Raw genomic sequence first — 24,263 nt, forward strand, 5'->3', positions numbered from 1 at the left:
ATTCTGTCTCTAAGGCCAGGTTCATACTGACGCGATGTGGGGCACTGGATGTAATTCGCACAGGAATCGCAGCCCATTCCTGTGCGAATTACATCCAGTGTCTCTGGGTGCCATTTGAGCGATTGATTTGTACGGCTCAAATCGCAACCGTATTTGCACCAAACTCGTGCAGGATCTTTTTTTCCACACCAGAATCAGATTCTGTTCACACCCATGCGATCTTATTCTGCAAATCACACTGCATTTTGCAAACGGATTGCAGGATGACATTAACTTAACACTCTGCAATCAGTTTGCATGAACAGGTTGGCGATTTTGATGCGGATTTTCAGCTAATTCGCTGTGAATTCGTACTGCATCTAGTGTGAACCGAGCTTAAAAGGGTTTCAGTGCCGAATGCTGTATTTCACCCAGCTTGTGTGTTACACTGCAACTTTTTGTTGTGGTTATGCTCTGCATTTCTGATCTCTTTTTTACACTTTTTTTCACCTACAAGTTTCCTCTATGTGATAGCATTGTGTTTAGACAAGTTACTTTTAATGAGACATCAACGTTTTGATTTGACCCCTGATGTCTCTCCAGTCTTCCACTGAAGCTAATGGAGCACAAAATGCCCTCCATTAGCTTTTTCCTCGGCCACAGAGGTCGGGGAAAGGGACAGCCAAACTCAGAAGTGACTAAATGTATGTCACTTCCATGTTCATTCTAGCTGCATGATCAGTGGTCCATGGAAGCAATCCGACAACTATATAGGCACCAGAATGCTTCCACCTGACAGCCAACAGTCAGCTTGTCAGATTTACACACACTCCTGGCAACTGTAGCAGCCAGCAATGTGAGTAAAATCTCCCGATGATGCCAACATAGGACATAACTCAGAGGCAGCGAACAGTTTAAATCCCAACTAAAGGCTTACTTCTAGTTGTATGGCCCTGTAACTCACATTTTATGATTGTAACAGATTTTGATTGGAACACATTAGAGCACCTTTTTTTTTTCTTTAACTGCCACCCACTCACCTGCTTCCTCTTCCTGGCCTTCTAGTGCAAATACACATGTGTCCTTAAAGATTTATACTGCAGAGGAACAGAGGAGTGTGTCAGACTAGTTATTAAGTTTTTAGTAATTAACACCCAAGACTCACACACACACGATCAGATAATCGGATGAATTTTTGTCAGTTTGTTGCATGCTAGTCTCATATGGAAAGTGAAGAGGTTCCTTTTGTCCGAAAATTCTCCTACGACTGAATTAAACTTCAGAAGTGATGTCATGCGTTGAATTGATTTGTATGTACTCTTTCGTTTCCGAGCATGTGTGGTCTTGGTCTTACGATTTTTTTTTGGATGAAAAGTGCACTAAATAACGTATGATAAATATTTATAGCCTGCACATCCAGGTTTTGTCATCCGAAAATTTGTAATTGGCTGTCGAAAGCACTATACTAACAATCCGACAATCGGCAGAACGGTAGTCAGACAAAATTTTACTTCCGAATTTCTTATCGTGTGTACAGGCCTTGAGTGTACTAGGTCTAACTCTGGTGCCTATTGGACTGCACAGTCGCGCTCTCAAGTGATGTAACAGGAAAGTAGAGGTATAAAGGCAGCCTGTAGATGGGCTGTTTTTTTCAATTAGCAAGCAGGCTGATGGAAAAAAAAAAATCAAATGGATCATTTACACAAGTGATGTAGGAATCTCCCCTGCTGTACTATTTTATTCTGACAGTGGGGACAGTGGCTGCAGCTACTGATTGAACAAAAATTTTCCAAAATTCAAAAGTAGTTTATTGTTAGATTGGCTTCTGATGAGTGGGAATGACCCTAGATGAATCGCAATTTGGCCAGTCCCTGCAGAATGGCCAAATTTCGATCAAACTATGGCCAGCTTAAAGTGATTGTAAAGTCTAGGTATAAAAAAAAAAAACAAACAAACATGTTATACTTACTTGCTCTATGCAGTTGGTTTTGCGCTGGGCAGCCGGATACTCCTCTTCTCGAGTCCCTCGTTGCTGCTCCTAGCCCCTCCCTCCTGTCGAGTGCCCCCGCAGCAAGCAGCTTGCTATGGGGTGCATCAGAGCCGAGCTGCAGCTCTGTGTGTCCATTCAGACATAGAGCTGTAGTTCAGCCCCCCTCTCCCCTGATTGGCTAACTGACTGATTGACAATGGCGCCACGGCTGTGTCTCAGGCAATCAGGAGGGAGAGTCCCGGGTGGCCTGAGGGACTCGTGGACATCGCTGGACAGAGAGGGGGCTCAGGTATTAGGTGGTGCTAGGGTGGCTGCTACATACAGAAGGCTTTTTATCTTATAGCATACAAATGCATTAAGATAAAAAAAAACCTTCTGACTTTACAACTCCTTTAAGAAAATCAAGGTTAACAGCATATTTTCCATCTGACTGCACTAGATTTACATATACACTTACTTGAATCAAATGCATTCTTCAGGGCTTGAATGTCAGTGGCCACCCCCGATACCCGGTAGATTCCAACTTCTTCCATGCCACGTCTCTCAATTTCCTCTACGCACTGTCGCACTATATATGGAACCTTTGAACGCTCCCTCCTGTGAGGAAACAAAGTTTATGTAAATTTGATTCATAGACAAATACTTCTCAGAGAAAGGATGAAGATAAAACTGTATTTCAATAGTCACAATTATCTTACTTGGTAACAACACCAATTTTCACTCCAAACACCCCAGTCTGTTTTCGTGAGGGAAGACGCTTTAGGCTGAACTCTCGGCTTGTGAACTTCAGTGACAACTTGACCTCTATCTATAAGTAAAATTGTCAGTTATCTGGGGATAATGAGAATTCAAATATCAGGGTTGAGGGTAAGATGTAATTGGGAAAACTAAGGCTACACAGATGTACAGAAAAATCTGAGAAGGGAGTGGGACAAAAATAGTCAAATGAAAATTCGGCCCATATAGATGCTATGAAACTCAGCTAGCAGGGGACAAATGTATCCACAAAGCTGCACTAATAACTGCTACTTACCCCATTCATAGACACAACTGAACGTTGCCAATCCTTCCCCATGACCATGTGCGGATCCAGCTAGAAAGCAAGCCAAAACAGAGCTGGTGAGGGCAGGGTAAACTAAATGTTACACAATATAAGGATCAAGGGGGAGGGGGAATCTGGCGCACTAAAAAAACAATAATCCCAAAAGTCCTTAGATCAGAAAAGGGGCAATGATGATTGAAAGGGATAATAGCAAACTCCAAAAAGCTAAGCACCGTGGCTGCCGCTCTGGAGAGCTAGAAGACACGCTGGAATACAAGAGAAGAAAAAAAGAGCGCCATCTCAATGTAGCATGTAAGAAGTTTTATTATTTGCAGCAAAGTGGCAACTTACAGAAAACTGGTTGAAAAGCGCTACACTGATGAGCGTTTTTTTTAACCAGTTTTCTGTAAGTTGTCCCTTTGCTGCATCTCTTAAACGTCTTACATGCTACACTTAGGTGGTGCTGCCTTCTTTCCTCTCTTCAATTCAAGGATCAGGTTGTTGCACCAAAAAAAAAAAAAAAAAAAGGTGTTTGACATTAAAATAAATCCAGTATTATAATAAGTTATAATAAGTTATCCAGCAGAATTTTACATTAGAGGGAGATATAAACACATAAGCCTTTATTCTCAAATTTCTCAAGCAAGGTACTAACAGAGTTAGACAGAGTTAAAGAACAAATCTAGCTGTCTCTCATTAAGGAGAGATTTTTTAGTAGACTGCCAACTGTAACAGTTAGGGCTCTTGCAAAAGGTTGGCTGAGCGCTTTTAACATAATTGCCAATGTATTTCCTCCATTCAGACAGCCCTGTTGACACCACGAACGGCTGTGCGCTGCTGTACTCATGCATACAGTGGTACTATTATTGTAAACACGAGTACAGCGTACCGGCATAGGCAAAAGAATAATAGAAAATTCTATTTTTTGGATATATCCTTATTCTGCATTTGCGATAACATCGCTGTATACGCGAGTACAGCAGCACACACCCGTTCTTGTCAATAGGTGGCTGTACACTGCACTTGGGCTGTGCAAGCAGAGGACATACCTTGGCAATTACCAGCCTTGTCAAGAGCCCTTAAGTAGAGATATCCAACAGGTTTTTACAATTAGGAAAGTGTCAGTTAAGCCTAGTACACACCATGAGTTTTTTTTTTCATTCAACCCAACTGACAGCTCCGGTCGGAGCCGCTGTATTAATGATCTGATATTAGTACAGCGATCTCCCCCACTAAGCTGTACACGCCGGTCAGCGCTCTTGGCGTAGAGAACTGATCAAGAACCAGTTGGCCGCTGGTTTTCGAGCATGCACGGCCGGCTTCTGTCGGTTGCCAAACACATGGGCCAACATCAGCCGGTTTTTATTGCCCGACATTCAGCACGTGTGTAATAGGCTTTAGCGTCATAGTAAATCTGTCTCATTACCCCTGTATTACACTGACTTTGAGTGAGATTGCTAAATCTGCACCACAGTAGATCAAACATTTGCCTCACTGACTGCGTTATCTTTGCCAATTTTTACAAAACAAGGTGCTTACCTGTACTTGACCTTTTGCCACCATGCGTTCACTACATTCCACTCCATCCTCCCTCATAGGCCGGTTCTTGTTGTAGAACTTTTCATAGCAAAGTATGCGCAAAGTCTGAGACCCCTCAAGTTCAATTTCAAATTCCTATGTGCAAATAAAGTAATAGCACACAATGAACTGAAGAACTTTTATCCATTTTTTTCAATCTCTAGACCAAAAATGCTGGAAACACCCAGGAAGGATTTCTATGTAGTGGCTAGTAATACATAAAAATTAGAATAGAATACTTGATTTACTTTCCAAAGCGGTTGAGGTGAAATGTAAAATATGGGGGCTACAACTGCTGGAGTCTCTTTTTGAAGAAAATGAATTTGCCTCACTGTTATACTGATTAAAAGATTTCCTTCCATACTTCAGTTACTGACCTGAAACATAAAATAAACTACAATCTGTAGTTTTTAGTTTCCTCTGACTATACTAGATTCCTGCTTGTTCTGGGTCTGTGGTTCCAAAATTATTAGTGAGGAACTCTAGAAGCAGTTGCCCAAAAAAAAAAAAAGGATAAGTTGCTAACACTGCCTGCTGTCTTCCTGCAGCTGGTCTCTTCCTCATTATGGACCAACCACACCTTGTTTTGGACTGTCTTCATATTGTCATCTCCATAAAGGAGGGGGTGATCAGATCAAGAAGCAGTAGAAGAGGTGCGAAATTCCCAGAAAGAGTTAAGCAAGTGCTTGGAGAAGCATGTCCTCATGTACAGCTTTTTCCTCCAGCAAGAACAGAAAGCAGCCTAATAGTGAGATCTCAAATCCCAGGAGACTTTTGCACAGTGCCTGAGTTCTCCCACTGCAAATATAGAGCTACGAGACTGTAAGCCCAGAAGTGTTTAGGTGCAGAAAGTACTCTATTTTATTACATTAATTTTAGACAAAAGGGTACTGCTTAGGAACAATTTACATTTTAGATGTTCCCTTTAATATAGCAACATATTCACTTTGGGTTCAGGTTCACTTTAAAAGTGAAGTTTGGGGTTATTGCCCATTTATACTTAACTCGGTTCGATGCTGCATCTGTCCCCCGGCGCCTATGTACTGAGAACCGAGCAATTGAACACCAATCGCTTGGTTCTGACAGCTCCCAAAGCAGAGGGCTGCTGACTGTCAGTCACTGGCTCTCTGCTCTGCCCCCTCCTCTTTGAACAGCTGAGCCGTGGCGGAGCAGGGAGCATCCGGCTCAGGCTCCCAGCGGCTCACTGAGAGGCTGAGCCAGGTGTTAGTCCAGGCACCTGGCAGATCCCAACTCCATGGTAGGGATGATGTGGTGCCTAGACCGACATCTGTGACGTCAGCAGAGACGCTGACTGTCAGTCACTGGCTCTCTGCTCTGCCCCCTCCTCTTTGAACAGCTGAGCCGTGGAGGAGCGGGGAGCAGCCGGCTCAGGCTCTCAGCGGCTCACTGAGAGGCTGAGCCAGGTGTCAGTCCAGGCACCTGGCAGATCCCAACTCTATGGTAGTGATGATGTGGTGCCTAGACCGACACATGTGACGTCAGCAAAGAGCGGGTCACAGGAGTGCAGAACGAACTGCACTCCTGTGGCCCATAGATGTATAGTCAAACAAGCTTTGGCTGTACATCTCCTTTAAGGCCAGAAATATCTAGATAACTAGAATTTTCAGAAAGATCAGCAGTTGCAGCCTTCAAAATTCTTTTGATACAGGTTTCCTTTAACCCTTCTTTCAGTTTGAAAATCAATATTTAGCTGTACTTTCGAAAAAAGGAAAAATGTTCTTTGTTCAAAAAGCTTGGTATCATTCAGGCAGAACTTGTTTTATCCTGCACTGACATTAGCTTGACATACTTTTCATCAGATGCAGAGTTATTTTAAGTCTATCCTGTTCTTGCTTGGGAGAAAAATAAACTTTTTTTTTTTTTTTTGTTTTAAAGCTCTTCCATGTGCATGGTAGTGCTCCCTCAGATATGTTACATTTAGTTAAAATCTAAAGCTAGTATGTGTTTTTCTTAATATGTGGCATGGGAAACCAAACTAGACTCAAACCGCCCCATTAACTTTTAAGACAGTGTGATTATTAGTTGGAAAATATTTTTTCTATAATAGTACGATATTTGTCACAGCAGCAACAAAAACCATACTGACCACCTTAGTTCAGAAACTCCTGTATTAGTTGTTAAAACACCACCATGATTCTCAATATTTTAGTGGGGACACAAATATCATGATTTAAATGATTTCTGTATTTACAGTCATATCTGTTCTTCTAAATATCTTGCAATACTTTCAAACCTTAAACTACATAAACTATAAGTTTATGGGAATACAAATTCTGCTTGAAGCAGGTCAAATGCAGGTCAGGATGTCAACTGTAGGTCAGATGCACTTGTAAAGGATTTCAGAAACATCTCAAACTGAAGCTATCGAAAACAAAGTCCAAACGCACAGGCTCTAGGCGCTCTTTCATACGGGCGGACTCCGCCAGCGGATTCACCTGCTCAGCGGGGGATCTGTCCACTGATGCCAGCTAAGCAGGCGAATGACAAGTCCACGTCCACTCCGCTTATGCAGAGCAGACATGGACACAGCCCAATTTCCTCTATAGGTGGTCGGATGTAAATGGACCGCCTGTCAGTTTATCCCAACGATCATCCAATCCGCCCCGCCAGACAGGTGGCGAACAGATCCCTCATTGGTCTGTTTTTACTGGATAGGATCGGATGTTGGTGAGTGCAAAATTGACATCTGCTCCTTAATAGAGGGCAATGGATGGTCCGATCGCGTCCACCTTAAAAACTGATAGGCAGACCCGATCAGTTCGCCATGTGAAAAAGTTGCCTTGCTCTAAATTTGAGCTTTAAACGTGATTCTTTAAAAACGCATCAAAACCTGTATGAGCAGAAGATACAAGAACCCTTCACAGTACTTGGTTACTAGTTAAGTGTACTTCAGTGCATTTGAAAATCTCTCTGCTATTCTTTCACATCTCATTGCCTCCACCTCCTACAAAACATTTAAAACTATAATGAAAGGGCTTGTTCATACTGGCAGATATGATGCTTGTATTCTTGTAAAATCAGTTTCCTGATTCTCTAGCAATGCTACTCAGCGGAAATCCTGGGTGATAAGATGTACAGTATATCTACCTATATGAACAAAATCAGTTTTTAAAACCATAGGTGCTATACTCCTCCCTAATCTAATCAAACACAACTAGAACATTGGAAAAATATAGTGCACAAAATCATCCCCACCTCATTCCAGCTCGGATCAGTTGTGTTGCGATAGACTCGTGTTTTTGCCTTGTTAACAAAATATCCAAAAGAATCCACTTCCAGTGTACAGAACAAATCTGTTGGAGCCAAATACCACAATGTAAAAAACCAAGCCCAGTAATAACAGCCTGCTGTACTTACTGTGCAGGGGGACTGTAAGAGGGACTATATGGACTTTTACTTACTTGAGCTTTGCTGGAATCCAGTGGCAGAGTGGACAATGACATTTAGAAAACCATAAAGCCCAGAAGATTCATCATCTAGAAAGAATATGCAACAAAAAATGTCAACATATAATGTTAAAAACAATTTCCTGTACAGAAGGTAATGTCCTCCAGTAAAAATATGGGACATCAACTATATTTATTGGATATAATAGCAGTTTGTGACTCCCCAAAATGGTAAAAATACCATCACCTGGGATCCTCACCAGCACCAAGATAATGATGAATGACAAGAAAATGAAATTAAAATACTACAAACCGGGTCAGCAATATATACAGAACCCCACCACTACATGTTCTTAAAGCGGAGTTCCACCCAAAAGTGGAACTTCCGCTTTAGGGAGTCCTGACCCCCGACATGCCACATTTGGCATGTCATTTTTTGGGGGGGGGAGCGGGTACCTAGTTTTGACAGGTACCCGCTCCCACTTCTGCTCGGAGCGCCGCGGCGCCCTGAGCGGAAGTTCTCCTCTCCCCCTCCCTCCCTGCAATCTTCTGGGACACGTCAGAGGTCCCAGAAGATTGCCGGCCAATCACGGCGCGCAGCGCAACTCGCGCATGCGCAGTGGGTACCCGGCTGTGAAGCCGCAAACTGTAACAGCCGGGTGCCCACAGCAGTGATGCCGGCGCCGAGGGAGAGGATCGAGGCTTCGGGCGGCCGCATCGCTGGACCGTTGGAGAGGTGAGTAAATGGCTGGAACTCCGCTTTAAGGTAGAAGACTGGTCAAAAACTAACTAAGCTTACATCTACTCCCACCATAAATGTAAGTCTAACTACCCTGTAAAGGAAAGATGTGTATACTTAACTAATCTAAGGCACTCTGGTCCGGTCACGTGAACTCTCCAGTGACCGGCTTCAGGGGAGAGGAGGAAGCAGCAACAAGGGCTGCACAGCCTTGGTGGTGACATCACCCATAGATTTACTATGGGGCATTCGTTGTCCGATGTCCCTCCTCTACACTGAAGCCAGCACTTGGAGCCAATCATGTACCGGACAGAAGCGCCATTAGGTTAAATATGCACAGCTTTCCTTTACAAATATTATCTGCTCTTCTCCAACTGAAAAATCCTTCTCACCTTCCTTATTCAATGTCAAAGGAACCCTATGGACAGTCTGCAGTTTCACGCAGGAGTTTGTTAACATTTGGATTTCCAGTGAAGAAAGAGAGAAACTTTTCATGCCTACAAAGAAAAAAAAAAAAGAAGCCATTCATTAGTGACAAAAAACTTTCTATACATAATAAATAAAATCAAAAGATTTTAATTATTGGGCCATGACATACAAGATTCCCCTTGTGGTACACACTCACATTTCTTCTGCTGCTCTCGGATGTGTTCCCCCCATTCAGCACGCTCATAGTCTGACCATGTTAGGACTGTGTAACCCTAAGAGAAACATTGTCATCAGGTAAGGCATATAAAAGGCATAAGTGATATTAAGTGAAGATAAGAGACAAATACAAGGGTAGACCAAACACAAGATACAAAGAACCACCTTGCCATTGCGATTGTGGACTCGGAATGCCATGCTTGGTGAGAGTAATAACAACATTGACTCTTGCTCAGAAAGCTTCTTGCGCAGACGATCAATGCCTTTTCCTCCTTTGTTTGCTTTCTAGAAGAAGAAGTATGTACTTAAAATGTTTAGCAATACAATGTCCTCCAAGGCTACATCAAATACAGTTGCCAGGTCTCACTGATGAGTGGAACAAATAACTTAGCAACCAGAGTTAAGCTAGCAATAGATGGGTATACTACTTTTCGTAAGGCTGGCACATAATAATTTTTTCTTTTTTCGTTCAACCCAGTGGGTTGAACAAAAAAAAAAAAAAAAAAAAAAAAAAAACCTGACAGCTCCATTTGGAGCCACTGTACTAACGATCCAATGTTAATACAGCAATCTCCCCTGCTGAGCTGTTGTGTTCTGACGGGGATGCTCCCACCCCATTGATTGGGAACCGGTCGGCTGGCCTGTCAGCTTCTGTTCGACTGGCTGACACACAAACGGGCTGAATGTCTGTTTTTTTTTATGGAACCGGCCAAAGTCTCCCGACAATTGGCCTGTGTGTACTAGGCATTAAGAAAATAATGTTCTAATAAAGTTTCCTCGTATTTCTAAACATTAGTGGGTCAAATTAACAATTGTCTTTAACACAGTGATGAGTAAATTCAAAGGACCAGGATGGAAAATATTTCTTGAACAAATTTTTAAATAGTGTATGTGGTTTTCATTTGGTGAAGTTCATTCATTCCAAAATCAAATGCTAAAAGCAAATTAAATCTTTCAAACTACATTTAAATACTCCTTTTCCTAAGAATTTTCGTTCAACATTCTATGGTCAGCTTTAGTCTAAACGGTTTGCATCATTGTGTGCGAGAATTATAGGCAGTGCTTACACATGCTGGGCTACTACTGGTCAGAGTTGTTATACTTCCTATCACAAATCAGCGTAGGTCAGCACAGGGCTTTTTCACGCAATCACAACCTAGTACTAAATTGCAGTAGCAACTCCTGTATCAAACATTCGGGCTTTGTTTTTACGCTCTCCTACTTTTTTTGTAAATTCAATGTTTATTGAAGGTATAGAAAGGATAAAGGTATACAAGTCAACAAAGGCAGTTAATTGAAATACAGCCGAGCATCAAGAAAACAGCATTACATGAGGCGTAAATCAGATAAACATAGCCGTATGCGAAAAATGATAATATATATCGCAGCAGTGTACGTTTCAGGATGGCCGGTCCCAGAGAGAACCACACCCCTACCGGCTTCTGTCACATGGCCGGCATACCGGAGCGTGGAGGGTACCTCACGGGGTCGCCAATCCGAGGAACCACAAGAAGGTAGTAGTGTCACGTATACCTTATAGGAACTGGGGAAATTTTCAAATAAGAAAAAGAAAAACAGGTAGAAGAAGGAAAGAGCAAAGATCAGGAAGCACCACATCGGAAGGGGACGACACAGAGAGGAGGGGGGGAGGGACGACATGACACACATAAAAAGGGACAAGGGGGTGAGTAAGTAGGGGAGAAGGCCATCGAGTGCGAGCAAATCAGCTATGCGACAAGGTCTCTGTATTCTGTGGTCGAGCTGAACTCATGCCAATAAAACCAACGCTTGAGGAACCCATCTCTAGTGCCCCGCTCGGCCGCCAGCAAGTCCTCCATCTCATTAATAAACGCTACTTTGCGCAACCACATCGCCACAGTAGGAGGACGGGATTGCTTCCATAGGAGAGGAATACAGCTCTTGGCTGCTGTTAGCAGTATCGGCAAAATTGACTTCCGATAAGACGCCCTTGGGAAGCTGTGATGGTGAAGGAGGAAGAGGGCTGGTTCCAGGGTAAGGGTGTGATCTGTGAATTTTTGGATAATACGGAGGACCTCCGACCAAAAATACTGTAATTGTTTGCAAGACCAAAAAATGTGGAGGAGGGATCCCACCTCCACGCCACATCGCCAGCAAAGATCAGAACAGGAGGGGAACATCCTTCGAAGTTTAACCGGGGTATAGTACCACCTGGTCAAGAGCTTATAACCCATCTCCTGGTATTTAGAGCATGTGGAGGTTTTGTAGGTGAAGAAGAGGATACGTTCGACGTGATAATCCGAAAGGGAAACACCCAAATCACGTTCCCATAGAGACATGTATGGGGGTCTGGAAGGCTGTCCGGGTGACGTCACGATACGATAAAGCAGGGAAATAGCATGGCGCACCGGAGCATCCGATGCGCACAACTCCTCAAACGGCGTGAGGCGTCTGGAAAAAGAGGTCGCCGGCGGTAGCGATTGGAGAAAATGGGCAAGTTGCACCCTCTGCCAGAACGACAGGGTGGCAAACATGGTGCTCGACAATAGGGTCTGGCGAGACATCCAACAGTCCCCGCTGAGAAAATGTCTGGCTTGGTAGACACCGTTGGCCCTCAACACACGGAAGGCCGGATCCTGTAGGCCAGGGGAAAAGTCTGGGTTTCCCAACGCTCTCCTACTTTTAACTTGTTTTTAAGGGGAAATCTTGGTGGTCATTACGAATTCCTTTTTTCACTGATTTGTGAATCATTGAACCTAAACAAGCAGATTCACATTACCTGATACCCAAATTTAGATCAGGGACTCAAAAAAGTAGTAAGCCACAAATAACAATGCCAACCCTACATGTTTTCAACCTTAAAACCAGTCACCAATAGAAGCACCAATATTTCTATTTTCATGAATTCTCTTTAAATTTAGGAGAAGAATGTACTACTTTCATTTGGCCGAAGGCAGGCATTGGTGTGGTCTGCAGACAGTGTGGGGAATTTGCGAGTTGCCAGGTGCTACTGGGAGAAGATGTGTGTGTCTGTCTGTGTCTGTCTGTCTGTCTGTCTGTGTGTGTCTCTGTCTGTGTGTGTGTCTCTGTCTGTGTGCGTGTCTCTGTCTGTGTGCGTGTCTCTGTCTGTGTGCGTGTCTCTGTCTGTGTGCGTGTCTCTGTCTGTGTGCGTGTCTCTGTCTGTGTGCGTGTCTCTGTCTGTGTGCGTGTCTCTGTCTGTGTGCGTGTCTCTGTCTGTGTGCGTGTCTCTGTCTGTGTGCGTGTCTCTGTCTGTGTGCGTGTCTCTGTCTGTGTGCGTGTCTCTGTCTGTGTGCGTGTCTCTGTCTGTGTGCGTGTCTCTGTCTGTGTGCGTGTCTCTGTCTGTGTGCGTGTCTCTGTCTGTGTGCGTGTCTCTGTCTGTGTGTGTGTCTCTGTCTGTGTGTGTGTCTCTGTCTGTGTGTGCCTCTGTGTCTGCCTCTGTGTCTGTCTGTCTGTCTCTGTCTGTCTGTGTGTCTGTCTGTCTTGTAGGAAAGATAAACAATGGGCAACCTTTGGGGAATTGTGGGGTTTAGACTCCACACTACCCATTCAGAAAGCATCGTCTCCTATTGTGACACAAACAAACCTTTACAAACCAAGTCTGCTGTGGAAATCCTCAATCATCCTACCACCCTGTACTGAGGTAAAGTGGTGCAGGGACAAACAAGAAAGCAGAACTGGAACTCCATTAGGAATTTAGGCTGTTTCACACGGGCTTCAGCTTGTATAAGAAAGTGTGAACAGCAAGCTTTGATGAAGCATTTAAAGTACCATTCAACACCAGTTTGTAAATGCTGAACACAGATCCTAATGCGATTGCTGATTGCCACTTAAAGCAACCTGCTAGCAGACTTCAACAGGCTTTCAACAAGCTTCAAGAAGTGCTAAAACCAGCTAGCAGCTTGTTTAAAGCGGCAATCAGCACTCCCATTAGGATCTGTGTTCAACATTAACAAAATTGGAGCTGAATGGTACTTGAATGTACTGAATGGAAGCTTGTTGAAGGCTCTACAAATGCTTTCTCAAAACTTTATGGTCACATTGCTCTTATACAAGATAAAGCCTAACTGCTTTTCCACAAATGATAGAGTATGGCTGCAGTTATATCATTGTATTGCAGTCTTACAATGGTGAGCTGCCCCATATTAAAATAATTTCCATTCAAAGTACCAACATTATCTCCCCGAAACAATATTCATAAGGTTTCCTTCTATTTTTTCAAGTATTTGACTTTTTTTTCCAATTCCTGATGGCATATACAATATGCATTTAAAGTGTCATTAAAGTCAGTATATGCTGTAATCTATGCTGTTCATAGTCACTTGGTCACAATTGGATTCGTTTTCTGTATTCTGCAAAAAAACTGGTCGATCCTGCCATTCACTGTCCCTCCCTCATGTCTGTATTAAAAATTCTGGATGAACCCTCTGCACACTGCTATATACCCTTTCTAGCTAACTGCAAAAAAAAAAAAAAAAAACAGGAATTTTTAGTTCACATATATTGCAATAAATTTTTAAGCTGGCTAAATGTGTCAAAGTAATCCCTCTATGGTCAGTGCCTACTCTGCTCTGCAAATTACCCAGTTGATATCGTGCCAACACAGGGCAGATAGACACAAGTTGCAGGAGAACCACAAGGCTCCAGTCTGGCCACTGACCTGTAATGCAACAGAAGTGCTCCTCAAATCCCAATAGCTTCTACATGTATTTAATCCATTAGGTATATATATATATATATATATATATATATATATATATATATATATATATATATATATATATATATATATATATAAAAGCTATGGAGATTTGAGCACAGGTAGATCTTGCTTCTGTTGCACTGCAGGTCAGTGGCTGGACCTGAACCTTGTGGGCCTCCTGTAACTTCTGTCTATCTGCCCCATGTTGGTACTATATCCACTGGAGTATTTGCAATTTGTAGGGCAGAGTAGGGACTGGCCATAGAAGGATTACTTTTACGCAGTTGGCCAGCTTAAACATGTATTGCAATATATGTGAACTAAAAACCCCTGCTTTATTTTTTGCAAAGTTTGCTAGAAAGGGTATGCAGTGTGCAGGATATTCATCAAGAATATTTAATGCTAACATGTGGTCACATCCCTTTAGCACCTGATGGATTATATACATGTAGAGGCTATTGGGATGTGAGCACAGGTATGTTTCGCTTTCCTCTGTCTGTGTCCCTGCTGCAGCCTGAGATTGTGTAGACCAGATGTTGCCACATCTACTGAGCATGCTCCAATTTCAGTTCCCTTCTAAGCTGTTAATTTCCTCCTTTTCTGATCTGTGCAGCCCATGTGACTATAGAGTCACACATGTGGGTATATACACTCCAGATAAATGGCAGCCTCCCTCCTCCTCCATGCCCCCAGCTAAACACAATGAGGCAGGGTACTACAAATTATTTTATGGAGGCGTCACCTCCCTGTAATTCTAAGCATACACAAAATACACACTCATGCTGAAGTATTTTTATTTCGTATTACGAAGGTCTTTTTTATTTTTTTTAACTTGTGGCCGGCAGCAAAGGACTTGAAGCAGGTAATGGATATTATGGGCGCAAAAAGGTGGATGGACTGAGTCCTTAGTCGGTTATAGTCCCAGAACAGTTCATATAAAACCATAAGCAATATGCACGTATTAGTGGCAGCCTTCTGTAGAGTAAGCCATCTCTATAAGATCAAAAACAGTGGAAAAAAGGAGGAGAAAGCGCCATCTGAGTGCAGAATTAATAGTAACTTTAATAGAAAGCGGTAATAACAATTCACATAGCAAGTGTAAGTAAAATCTCATCTGTAACCAATGTAGTAGCGAACATCCCGTCCTGCAAGGCCACTGTGCATGGGTGAATGATGGTGTTGTCTGGTCGGGAGAGGAGGACCAAGGACGCTGCAAGGAATCCTGGAACCGCCGTACACCAGCTTGGAGCGCATCTGGAGAGCAAACATGAGCGGATGTGATGTCAGACAGAGGAGAGGAGTCGCTGGATACCCGTGCTCCTCTTAGAGGCCTAGCTCCAGGCGGGTTCTGGGATTCCTTGCAGCGTCCTTGGTTCCCCTTGCCTTACACTTGCTATGTGAGTTTTTATAACCATTTTCTATTAAAGTTACTATTAATGCTGCACTCAGATGGTGCTTTCTCCTCTTTCTCCAGAGGACCAGAAGCTCCTTCTGCTTAGGTTTCCCTGTAGACAGGCTGGTAAAGAGCTGGGTCACATGACAACTGATTATAAAAAAACATACCTACATTTTTTTTTTATTAAAACAAATACTGGCCATCATCCATATACATAAAGAGGGGATAATGTAAAGTAAACAGTGCATGCTAAGTATCACTTTAACGTATCTATATACAGCACACACAGCTAACCTTTTCTCTCTGAATATCACTCTTCAGATTGGATATTTTCACTTTCATGGCTTCTAGCTCATCATCTTGTATCAGAGGAATGTTAGCAGCAGCCTCAGACTCATCAACAGGCTGGAAGGTCAGGTCTGCTAATGGTATGTACCACTTACAGTCATACTGCTGGCTTTTTCTGCAACAAAAGAAATCATATATTAGCTCCATAAACCGCTCAAATAAATGGTAGAAAACCTATTATAATGAAAAGTATGCTCTCACCCCCCTATTTGTTTTTTCAATTTGGCGCAAAGGAGCAGGTCGGTAAAAAGGAAAACATGACGCAGTTTTCGGGCACCTTCAACGAGCTCAACCATGAAACTGTCTTTCAAGAGTTGTCGATGCTGCAAAATAGAACATGCAATGGAACAGGATTATACAAGTGAATCTATATACTTTCTATATACTACCCAACAACATTTACATTTTCCTATTCTTTGATGATGGGGGTTGAGCCCAGCATTCTTTTCTGCTGCTGCAGCCGGTCCATTTTTCATAGTGTAATACAGCCAGACATGTCATTCTGCCCACCACTCTTGACAATAGTGGCTGCTTGAGTGGTTGGAGATTTCCTGTTAGTGTGGACAAGTCTTGTCATCCTTTTCCGTCCCCTTTCGTTAAAAAGGTGAACCCTGGCTGTTTTTGCACCATTCTCAGTAAACTTGTGAGACTTTACGTAAAAGTACCAGGAAGTCAGTAATATCTGACATGTTACAGCCACCATATCAGGCACCAACATTTAACAGGCAAAGCCATTTAGATTATATTCCTCAGACTAATATCTGTTCAGGTAATCATTGAACCGGTTTGCAATATCAGGTAGGTTCACCTAAGAAAGCAGCCAATGAGTGTATATGTCCATAGTTAAAAGGTTGAACTTTAGGCAAACAGCTAAAACACCATAGACTACTGTAAACACGGAAGCTGTTTTACTTGCCAAAGGAACTGTATTTCTGTCAATCCAGTCTTGGACTTTACACAAATATGCCACACAGCATAGCCTTTTCTGGCATGACAGTAAACCTGATTTTTCTCTGCTTCAGAAGTAGCACTTGACCCTCCCCATCCTGTGACAGTAAAAGGAGAAGAAGCAAACTGATAACCTCATCTCTCTCCTATCAGAAGGCTTCTTGGTAACCCATGAGAACTGCAGCACAAATGACTTGTTCATTTTGCGGCTTCTTTCTCCTCCAGCCTGTACATACATACATACATACACCACTTGCATTAAAAAATGCCTGTACCCACCAGTAGTGTGTCACTCACCTCTCCTTTCCGCACAGTCATTGACTGCCGCCTGGGAGTGATCTCTTCATTGATGCTGGACAGAAAGTTCTGGGAAATGCGAAGTGCATCTTGCAGCAGCGGGTAGTCTGGATGGCTGGTCGGTGTGTGCTTTAATAGGTCCTGTAAAAATCAATACAATTAAAAAAATCGTACCATTCATAAAGCCACATAGTAACAGTCCATTAGTTAGGTGGACCTATGGGCAAAATAATATATATGGTATAGTATTATCAGTAGCATTAACACAGTAACAGTTTTATTGAGTCCTTTAAAAAACACTAATATTGCCAGTAGAGCCATCATTTTTTTTCCACTTCCTTTAAAAGGCCAAGCTGTCAAACAAAAGTTACAGTTGCAAGAGTTGGAACAAACTAACACTAACAGGGGTGCTTACAACTGTCACCGTCAGCTTTAAATCCAAAAAAAAAAAAAAAAGAAGGTGCTGCTGTAACTGGTTCAGGGATAGTTGAAGTTAGGCTTCAATCGTTTTTTCTCTTACTTGAAGTGGAACTGTAGGCTAATGAAAATGGGCAGACAGGCCAGATTTTTAATGAGACATGCTTTGTCTCTTCTGCATTAAGAGCTACTTACCTGCCTACCTGCCCCTTTACAGTAAGCTGCAGTGGGAAGGCAGACCCACGCAAGCCACAGAAGGTGGCGGGGGAGGGGGGGGGGGTGTCCTTGTAATACCAACCTAGTGGCTGCAGACCACCGGCTACGGGCCAACGGCTCTAAACAATGGTACTGGGGTGATGCCTCTAGCTGCAGGCATTACCCTGGTACAACCTCCTGAAGCTGAGGCCGCATATTTGCATTCCGTTGCCGTGAAGGGGTTAGTCCATTTAAAGCTACATCCAACACTACCCAGTTTATGAAGTGACAACACTGCAGTGCATTTTCAATGCAGAACAGAGTTATCACCCTATTTCAGGTAAAGCAAATGGCAATGATCACCAATAATATAACATTATAACATAATATAATCAATAATATAATAAAATAATGTTAACTGATGTTTTATCGCTAATGACAGACAGCATTATATATGTAATTTTTTGATTTTGCCTATACACTATACAGTAAGGTATATGTCATGGCTGAATGGTAATATTAAAGTCTGTTCAGATAAGGCAAGGATAGATGAATAAGACCTCATTTTTTTATTAAAGTATGTAACTTACATGTAGAACAAGAGTACTCCGCGTAACACGATCCACTGGCTTGTAGAGCAGTGCTAGTGACAAAGAGCAGACACAGTGACACATTTTACCATTACAGCACAGACAGGATGTCACACCCAAAACTATCCAATAAGTTTGCCAATTTATTTGCAATCTAGGTCTTCGAAAGAAGTTTTAAATGTGCCCCACCAATGCCAACCCTGCCCTCTGCTTAACCGATGCGCTCACTCACTTTCCAGGGAGGTTTTAGCCGATTGGTCCTTGGATTCTCGTGTGCTTCTAGCTCTCAGATTCTGAAAATAACAAAACATTGAAAGGGGTGAATATCATTTTTCTAAGCACAACTTCAATTAAAACGTAATGCTGGTGGAGACTTATTTCTTTCCTGCAACCACGGAATGTCACAGATAGTGTTGCCAAGGGGAATCCCTCCCGTGGAGCCAGGAAAACACAGCGATTAGTGCTAGAGGCATCTCGCATGTAAAATCCAGCATGCTGGTTGTACCTATGTTGATCGATCAACTTTGGTACATTCAGCCTGCCCATACATGGTTTGAATCTAGGCCAAGCTCTGACCCTACCTATTTTGTTGCAATATATTTCTGATCACAAGGGGAGGAAAGGTATCTTTTTCATGTAAGTAGCATAAGTAATAAATGAATGTGTCCTTTTCCAACAAGCAAGTTCGGAGAAATATCTTCAGTTGTAAATCCTTTGCAAAACTCAATTGCTCACTTTAAAGCGGAGTTCCACCCAAAAGAGGAAGTTTCGCTTTAAGGCCTCCTCCGCCCCGCTCCTGTCTGAAGAAATGGAGCTTTAGGTGAGGGGGGGTGGTAGGAGCGGGCACCCAGTTTTGACAAGTACCCGCCCCCACTTCCGAAAGCAGAAGTTCTCCTCCCCCCCCCCCTCCAGAAGTCTTCTGTGACACATGACGGGTCCCAGAAGACGGACAGACCATTCACAGTGCACAGCTCCGCTCGCGTATGCGCACTGGGCACCAGGCTGTGACAGCTTACGGCTTACGGCTTAGTAAAGATGCCGGTACCGTCAGGAGAGGACACAGGCAGGAAACGGCTGGGGTAAGCACACTGCTGGATCCTGGGACAGGTGAAAGGCTGTTTATTAAAAGTCAGCAGCTGCAGCTTTTCACTTAAGAGACAGAAGCTCCACTTTAATTACACGATATCTACCCTGGATTTCTGTTCTGGGTCAGAAATTTTTCTGAAGTTAAAAAACTCTGTTAGGGAGCAAACACTGTCCGCTGCAAAACCAGGGGAAGTTACCACGATAGCTAAGGGATGTCTCCTGCTGGATAACACTGTGGACTAGAAGGCTTCCATTCTTTCATTAAAAGTGAAAACACTGGGGTGTGGCTTGGATGTAGAGCGGAACGGACGTCTGCCCTGAGAGCTCCTACCATCCTGATTCAATCTATGCCATCCTGAGGAATCCGCTGACTGTATCTACCTAGGTTTTATCTCTAACTGCTGAGGATCGATATCCTGCTCTAATATGCCGTCCAAGGGGAAGAAATCGGCAACTCCGTGCAAGCCTGCCACGCGCCAGGCCCTGCCTGCGGCCTGCCTGGACGCCATCTTGACGGAGCGGCTTCGGGCCTTGCTGGCAGAGATGGAGGATGCGCGAGTCGCCAGCCCTGATCCGGCTGTTCCGGGCAAAGACGTGGGAGCCGATACAGCGGTCATCCTGCAAGCCATCGAGCACAGCAAGACCTCGCTTCTGGTCCGCATTGATCATCTTGCGGAAGAGTGCAACTTGATCCGCAACGATCTCGACAAGATCCGAGGCCGCCTCACGGAGGTTGAGGACAGGGTATCCACGACGGAAGATTCGACGGCCCGCCATTCTGGCCTGCTGGATGCCCTGCAACAAAAGGTGGACGCGCTTATGGCTAAAGCGGATGATGCGGAGAACCGCATGAGGCGCAACAATGTCCGGGTCCTCGGCCTGCCTGAGGGAGCGGAGGGTGAGACCCCGGCGGAGTTTGCGGAGGGGTTCTTCAGGCAGCTTCTGGACCTTCGGGAGGTGTCGCCCACGTATGTGGTGGAGCGGGCACACCGGGTCCCTACCGGCAAAAAGATTCCTGGAGCCCCTCCTAGACCCTTCCTGGTCCGCTTCCTTAATTACCGGGACCGGGACCGCGTCCTGGGTGAGGCCCGGAAGCATCCCGAACTGCGATTCGAGAATGCCTCTATCCAGCTCTATGCGGACTTCTCGGCTGACCTCCAGAGGAAGAGAAAGTCCTTTACTGATGTCCGGTGCCGACTACGTGAAAAGGGGGTCCAGTACGGCATGTTATACCCGAGTCGGCTTCGGGTCACTCATGGGGGCACGGTGCGGTTCTTCAATACCCCGGACGACGCGGATGCCTGGCTGCTGACCATTCGTTGAGAGGCGTGAGTAATGGCTCCTATCTGCACTGCTGTCCTCCCCCAAAAATTTTTCTCCCTCATCCTGCCTGGATCCGTGCAGCTGCACCCCTTTCTCTCCCTTGCTTCCCTGGATGACTCTCTGCCCCGGTTTTCTTCAATCTGGATCCCTGGGTTATCCTCTCCCTGTTTTTACCTTGTCCCCATTTTTTGTTTTCTGAATGGGACCTTGGTCTCCCCTTGCCTCATTGCTTCTTGTTGGGATGGTTTTTCTTTTCCTATGATGAGGAGCTCTCGGGCTCTACTACTCTGGTGTCCTACACGGAAAATTTTTTTTTGACACTTCGATTGACTGTTTGTTCTTCCTTTATCGCCCTTTTTTCTTGCCACTGACTGTGCAGTGGGGTGCCGCCCGCCTCCCCTGTTTTTCGCGGGTGGCTCTCTCACGGCACCCCATGCTTGCGGCCTGAAGTAACTGTTTCCCTCTTGTGGCCGCAAGAGGTACCACATGTTTTTGGGATGAAGCCGTGCCAGGGTGTTGTTGTTTTCCTGGTCGGCAGGGACTACTTTTTTTGGGACTGTTTTATTTTTTCTTTTTTATTGTTGTTTTGTGCTACTGGGTTTTTCTTTTTTTTTCTCATGGCTGCTAGCTCACTGTCTTGTATTTTGTGCTCAGGCGTTCTCTCTATTATGTATCTTTACCGAGTACTGTTTGATCCTTGGTCCGGCCAGTGTATAACTGGTGGGGAGGAGTGTGTGGTGTGGGGACCTCCCCTCCTGGAGCCGCTGAGTCGCTCCCTCCCTGGGATCCTGCACCCGTTTTGCCTTGGATGCCATGGCGGGAGGTATTAAGCTGCTTTCGTGGAATGTGCGGGGATTGAATAATAAAATTAAACGTTCCCTAATGTTCAAATATCTCCAATCTCATAAGCCGCATATTCTGTTTCTCCAGGAAACGCATCTGACTGGGAGCTCGGTACTGGCACTGCGCCGGCGCTGGGTGGGGCATTCCTTTCACGCCACGCACTCCTCCTATGCAAGAGGGGTATCTATCCTTGTCAACAAGTCGTTCCCATGCCATATAGAGCAGGTTGTTACTGATCCGCAGGGCCGATATATTATTCTTGCATTGCGGTTTGAGGCCAAATTATATGTGTTTGTAAATGTATATGTGCCCCCGCCTTTCTCTAGTGCTGTGTTGTATCTGATTTACGAGCGCCTGGCTGCGTTCTCCACCCCGGGGATCTTCCTAGCTGGTGACTTCAATGCCATCTTGGATGGGACGCTTGACACATCCAACCCGAGCAGGCAAGGGTGCCCTGAATTTGTTCACTGGGCTTCTGCCTTACAGCTAACTGATATTTGGAGGTGGAAAAATCCTGACCTCCGCCATTTCACACATGTGTCGGCGCCCCATAGGTCTGGATCGCGTATTGACCTCGCCTTCTGCCCTCCTTCGGCTCTCCGGCTTGTGAATTCTGCCGTGTACCTACCTTCGGGTTTGTCGGATCATTCCCCGCTGGAGCTCACGTTGGAGCTGGGGGGCCGGAGGGGGAACGAGTGTTGGAGGCTGGGCACAAGATGGCTGCGGGACTCTGGGGTGGAGGAGGCGATGCAGGGCAAGATCTCTCAGTATTGGGACCGTAATGAGGATACATCTACACCTATGATTTGCTGGGACGCTTTTAAAGCCACTATTCGTGGGGAGTACATTAGTGCTATTAAGGCCGCCAGGGTGGAGGGCGCTGTGGAGCTACTGGCGTTAGAAGAAGGGGTATCCTTGGCTGAATCTGATTTTGCCTTGGATCAGACTCCTGAGGCGCACTCCTCCCTGGCCCAGGCCCAGAGGGCGTTACATTTGCATGTCTCCTCGGCCGCCTTGGCGGAGGTTGGCTCACTCAAGGCTAGAGTGTTTGAGAGTGGTGACAAGAACGGGAGGCTCCTGGCTAACCTGGTGGCGGATTCTAAATCTCAAACAGTTGTTCCCCTTATCCGAACGGAGGCGGGGGACACCACTGCGGACCCTGCTGCTATTCTTGATGAGTTTCGAAATTACTATCAACGTCTGTATTCTGTGCCCTCCCCTCCGCGGGACGTGGTGGACCTGGGGGCTCTTGGGGATCTCTCCTTGCCGCACTTGGACGAGGATGAGGCCGCTTCCTTGGAGGCGGACTTGACCTTGGAGGAGGTGGAGGCGGCCATCCACTCTCTTCCCCCCGAGAAGACCCCGGGTCCGGACGGCCTGCCGGGGGATTGGTAGAAAATGTACATTGCAGACCTGGCCCCCAGATTGTGCAGTCTATACCGAGCCAGTCTGGAGGCTGGCGCGCTTCCGGACTCATTAGCTCAGGCCCACATTGTGCTGATCTTGAAACCTGGCAAAGACCCTACCCTCTGCTCGGCCTATCGGCCGATTTCCCTTCTTAATTATGATTTGAAGATTCTCACAAAAATCCTTGCCACTAGGTTGATGAAGGTCCTCCCGCTCTTGGTCGACATTGACCAAACGGGCTTCATGCCGGGGAAATCTACGGATATCAATATCCGCCGGGTGTATACACATTTGCAAGTCCCGGCGGAGGATCGAAGTCAGCGAGTCTTATGCCCCATACACACGTGCAGATTATCTGAAGACTTTTGTCTTCAGATTTACCTTTTCTATGTAGTGCAAGGGCCTGCCGGATTGCATACAAATTGAAAGTGTTTAGGTTTGACCTCATATTATATGGTTTTGGTAAGTCTGCAGACAAAAGTCTTCAGATAATCTGCACGTGTGTACGGGGCATTAGTGTCATTGGATCTAGAGAAAGCCTTTGACTCTGTGGCCTGGCCCTACCTTGGTGAGGTGCTCCGCTCGTTTGGTTTTGGTCCTACCTTCCGCAAATGGATTGACATACTTTACAGTAAGCCTCAGGCACAGATCAAGTTGGGGGGTAGGGTGTCGCCTGTATTTGATATCCGACGTGGCACCCGTCAGGGGTGTCCACTGTCGCCGGCGTTGTTTTCGCTGGCGGTGGAGCCCCTGGCGAGGGCTGTTCGGGGTTCCGGAGAGATCGGGGGGATTCGGGTGGGGTCCCTGGAGGAAAAACTGGCGTTGTACGCGGATGATATCATTCTGTTCCTCCGGGACCCGGGCCCCTCCCTCCGGGCTGTCCTGGCCCTGCTGTCGCGTTTTACGGAGCTGTCGGGCCTCCGAGTAAACTGGAAGAAATCTCTCTTGCTCCCGGTGGACGCGGACTCCCGGACGCGGGAAGACCCCTCTTTGCCCTTGTGCTGGGCGGACAGTGTCAGATACCTGGGGGTCACGATCTCCCCGAGGGTGCAGGATTTCTGTGCTCTGAATCTTTACCCTCTCCTCCAGTCCTTCAAGGACAGGCTCCGGGCATGGGCGAACCTCCCGCTGACTTTGATTGGGCGCATAAACCTTGTTAAAATGAAGTTGTTGCCTCCCCTACTATATGTTTTGCGGCAGTCGCCGGTGTGGATCCCGAAACGGATCTTTAGAGCCATTCATTCTCAGATGACCGCCTTCATATGGGGGGCTCGCCCCCCGAGACTGCGGCTAGCTGTCCTACAGCGGCCCTGGACGCATGGGGGTCTGGCTTG

At 45.3% G+C, this 24,263-nt stretch overlaps 1 protein-coding gene across 1 annotated transcript in view; it reads right to left on the reverse strand.

Moving 5' to 3' along the window:
- The window catches only part of BCR (BCR activator of RhoGEF and GTPase), a 95,916-nt gene that overhangs the window by 15,297 nt on the left and 56,356 nt on the right, over positions 1-24,263 (reverse strand). Inside the window, exons 6-19 of the mRNA XM_082259900.1 lie at positions 18,503-18,563; positions 18,271-18,323; positions 17,069-17,209; positions 16,025-16,146; positions 15,770-15,938; positions 9,546-9,665; positions 9,361-9,436; positions 9,128-9,232; positions 8,012-8,086; positions 7,806-7,903; positions 4,551-4,685; positions 3,003-3,062; positions 2,668-2,777; positions 2,427-2,566 (exon numbers count right to left, since the gene is read on the reverse strand). Coding sequence (XP_082116026.1) covers positions 2,427-2,566; positions 2,668-2,777; positions 3,003-3,062; positions 4,551-4,685; positions 7,806-7,903; positions 8,012-8,086; positions 9,128-9,232; positions 9,361-9,436; positions 9,546-9,665; positions 15,770-15,938; positions 16,025-16,146; positions 17,069-17,209; positions 18,271-18,323; positions 18,503-18,563 — 1,465 coding nt within the window. The remainder of the gene's footprint in view (positions 1-2,426; positions 2,567-2,667; positions 2,778-3,002; positions 3,063-4,550; positions 4,686-7,805; positions 7,904-8,011; positions 8,087-9,127; positions 9,233-9,360; positions 9,437-9,545; positions 9,666-15,769; positions 15,939-16,024; positions 16,147-17,068; positions 17,210-18,270; positions 18,324-18,502; positions 18,564-24,263) is intronic.

The sequence above is a fragment of the Pelophylax lessonae genome, assembly GCF_965119305.1.
Source record: "Pelophylax lessonae genome assembly, chromosome: 1".
Taxonomy (NCBI): domain Eukaryota; kingdom Metazoa; phylum Chordata; class Amphibia; order Anura; family Ranidae; genus Pelophylax; species Pelophylax lessonae.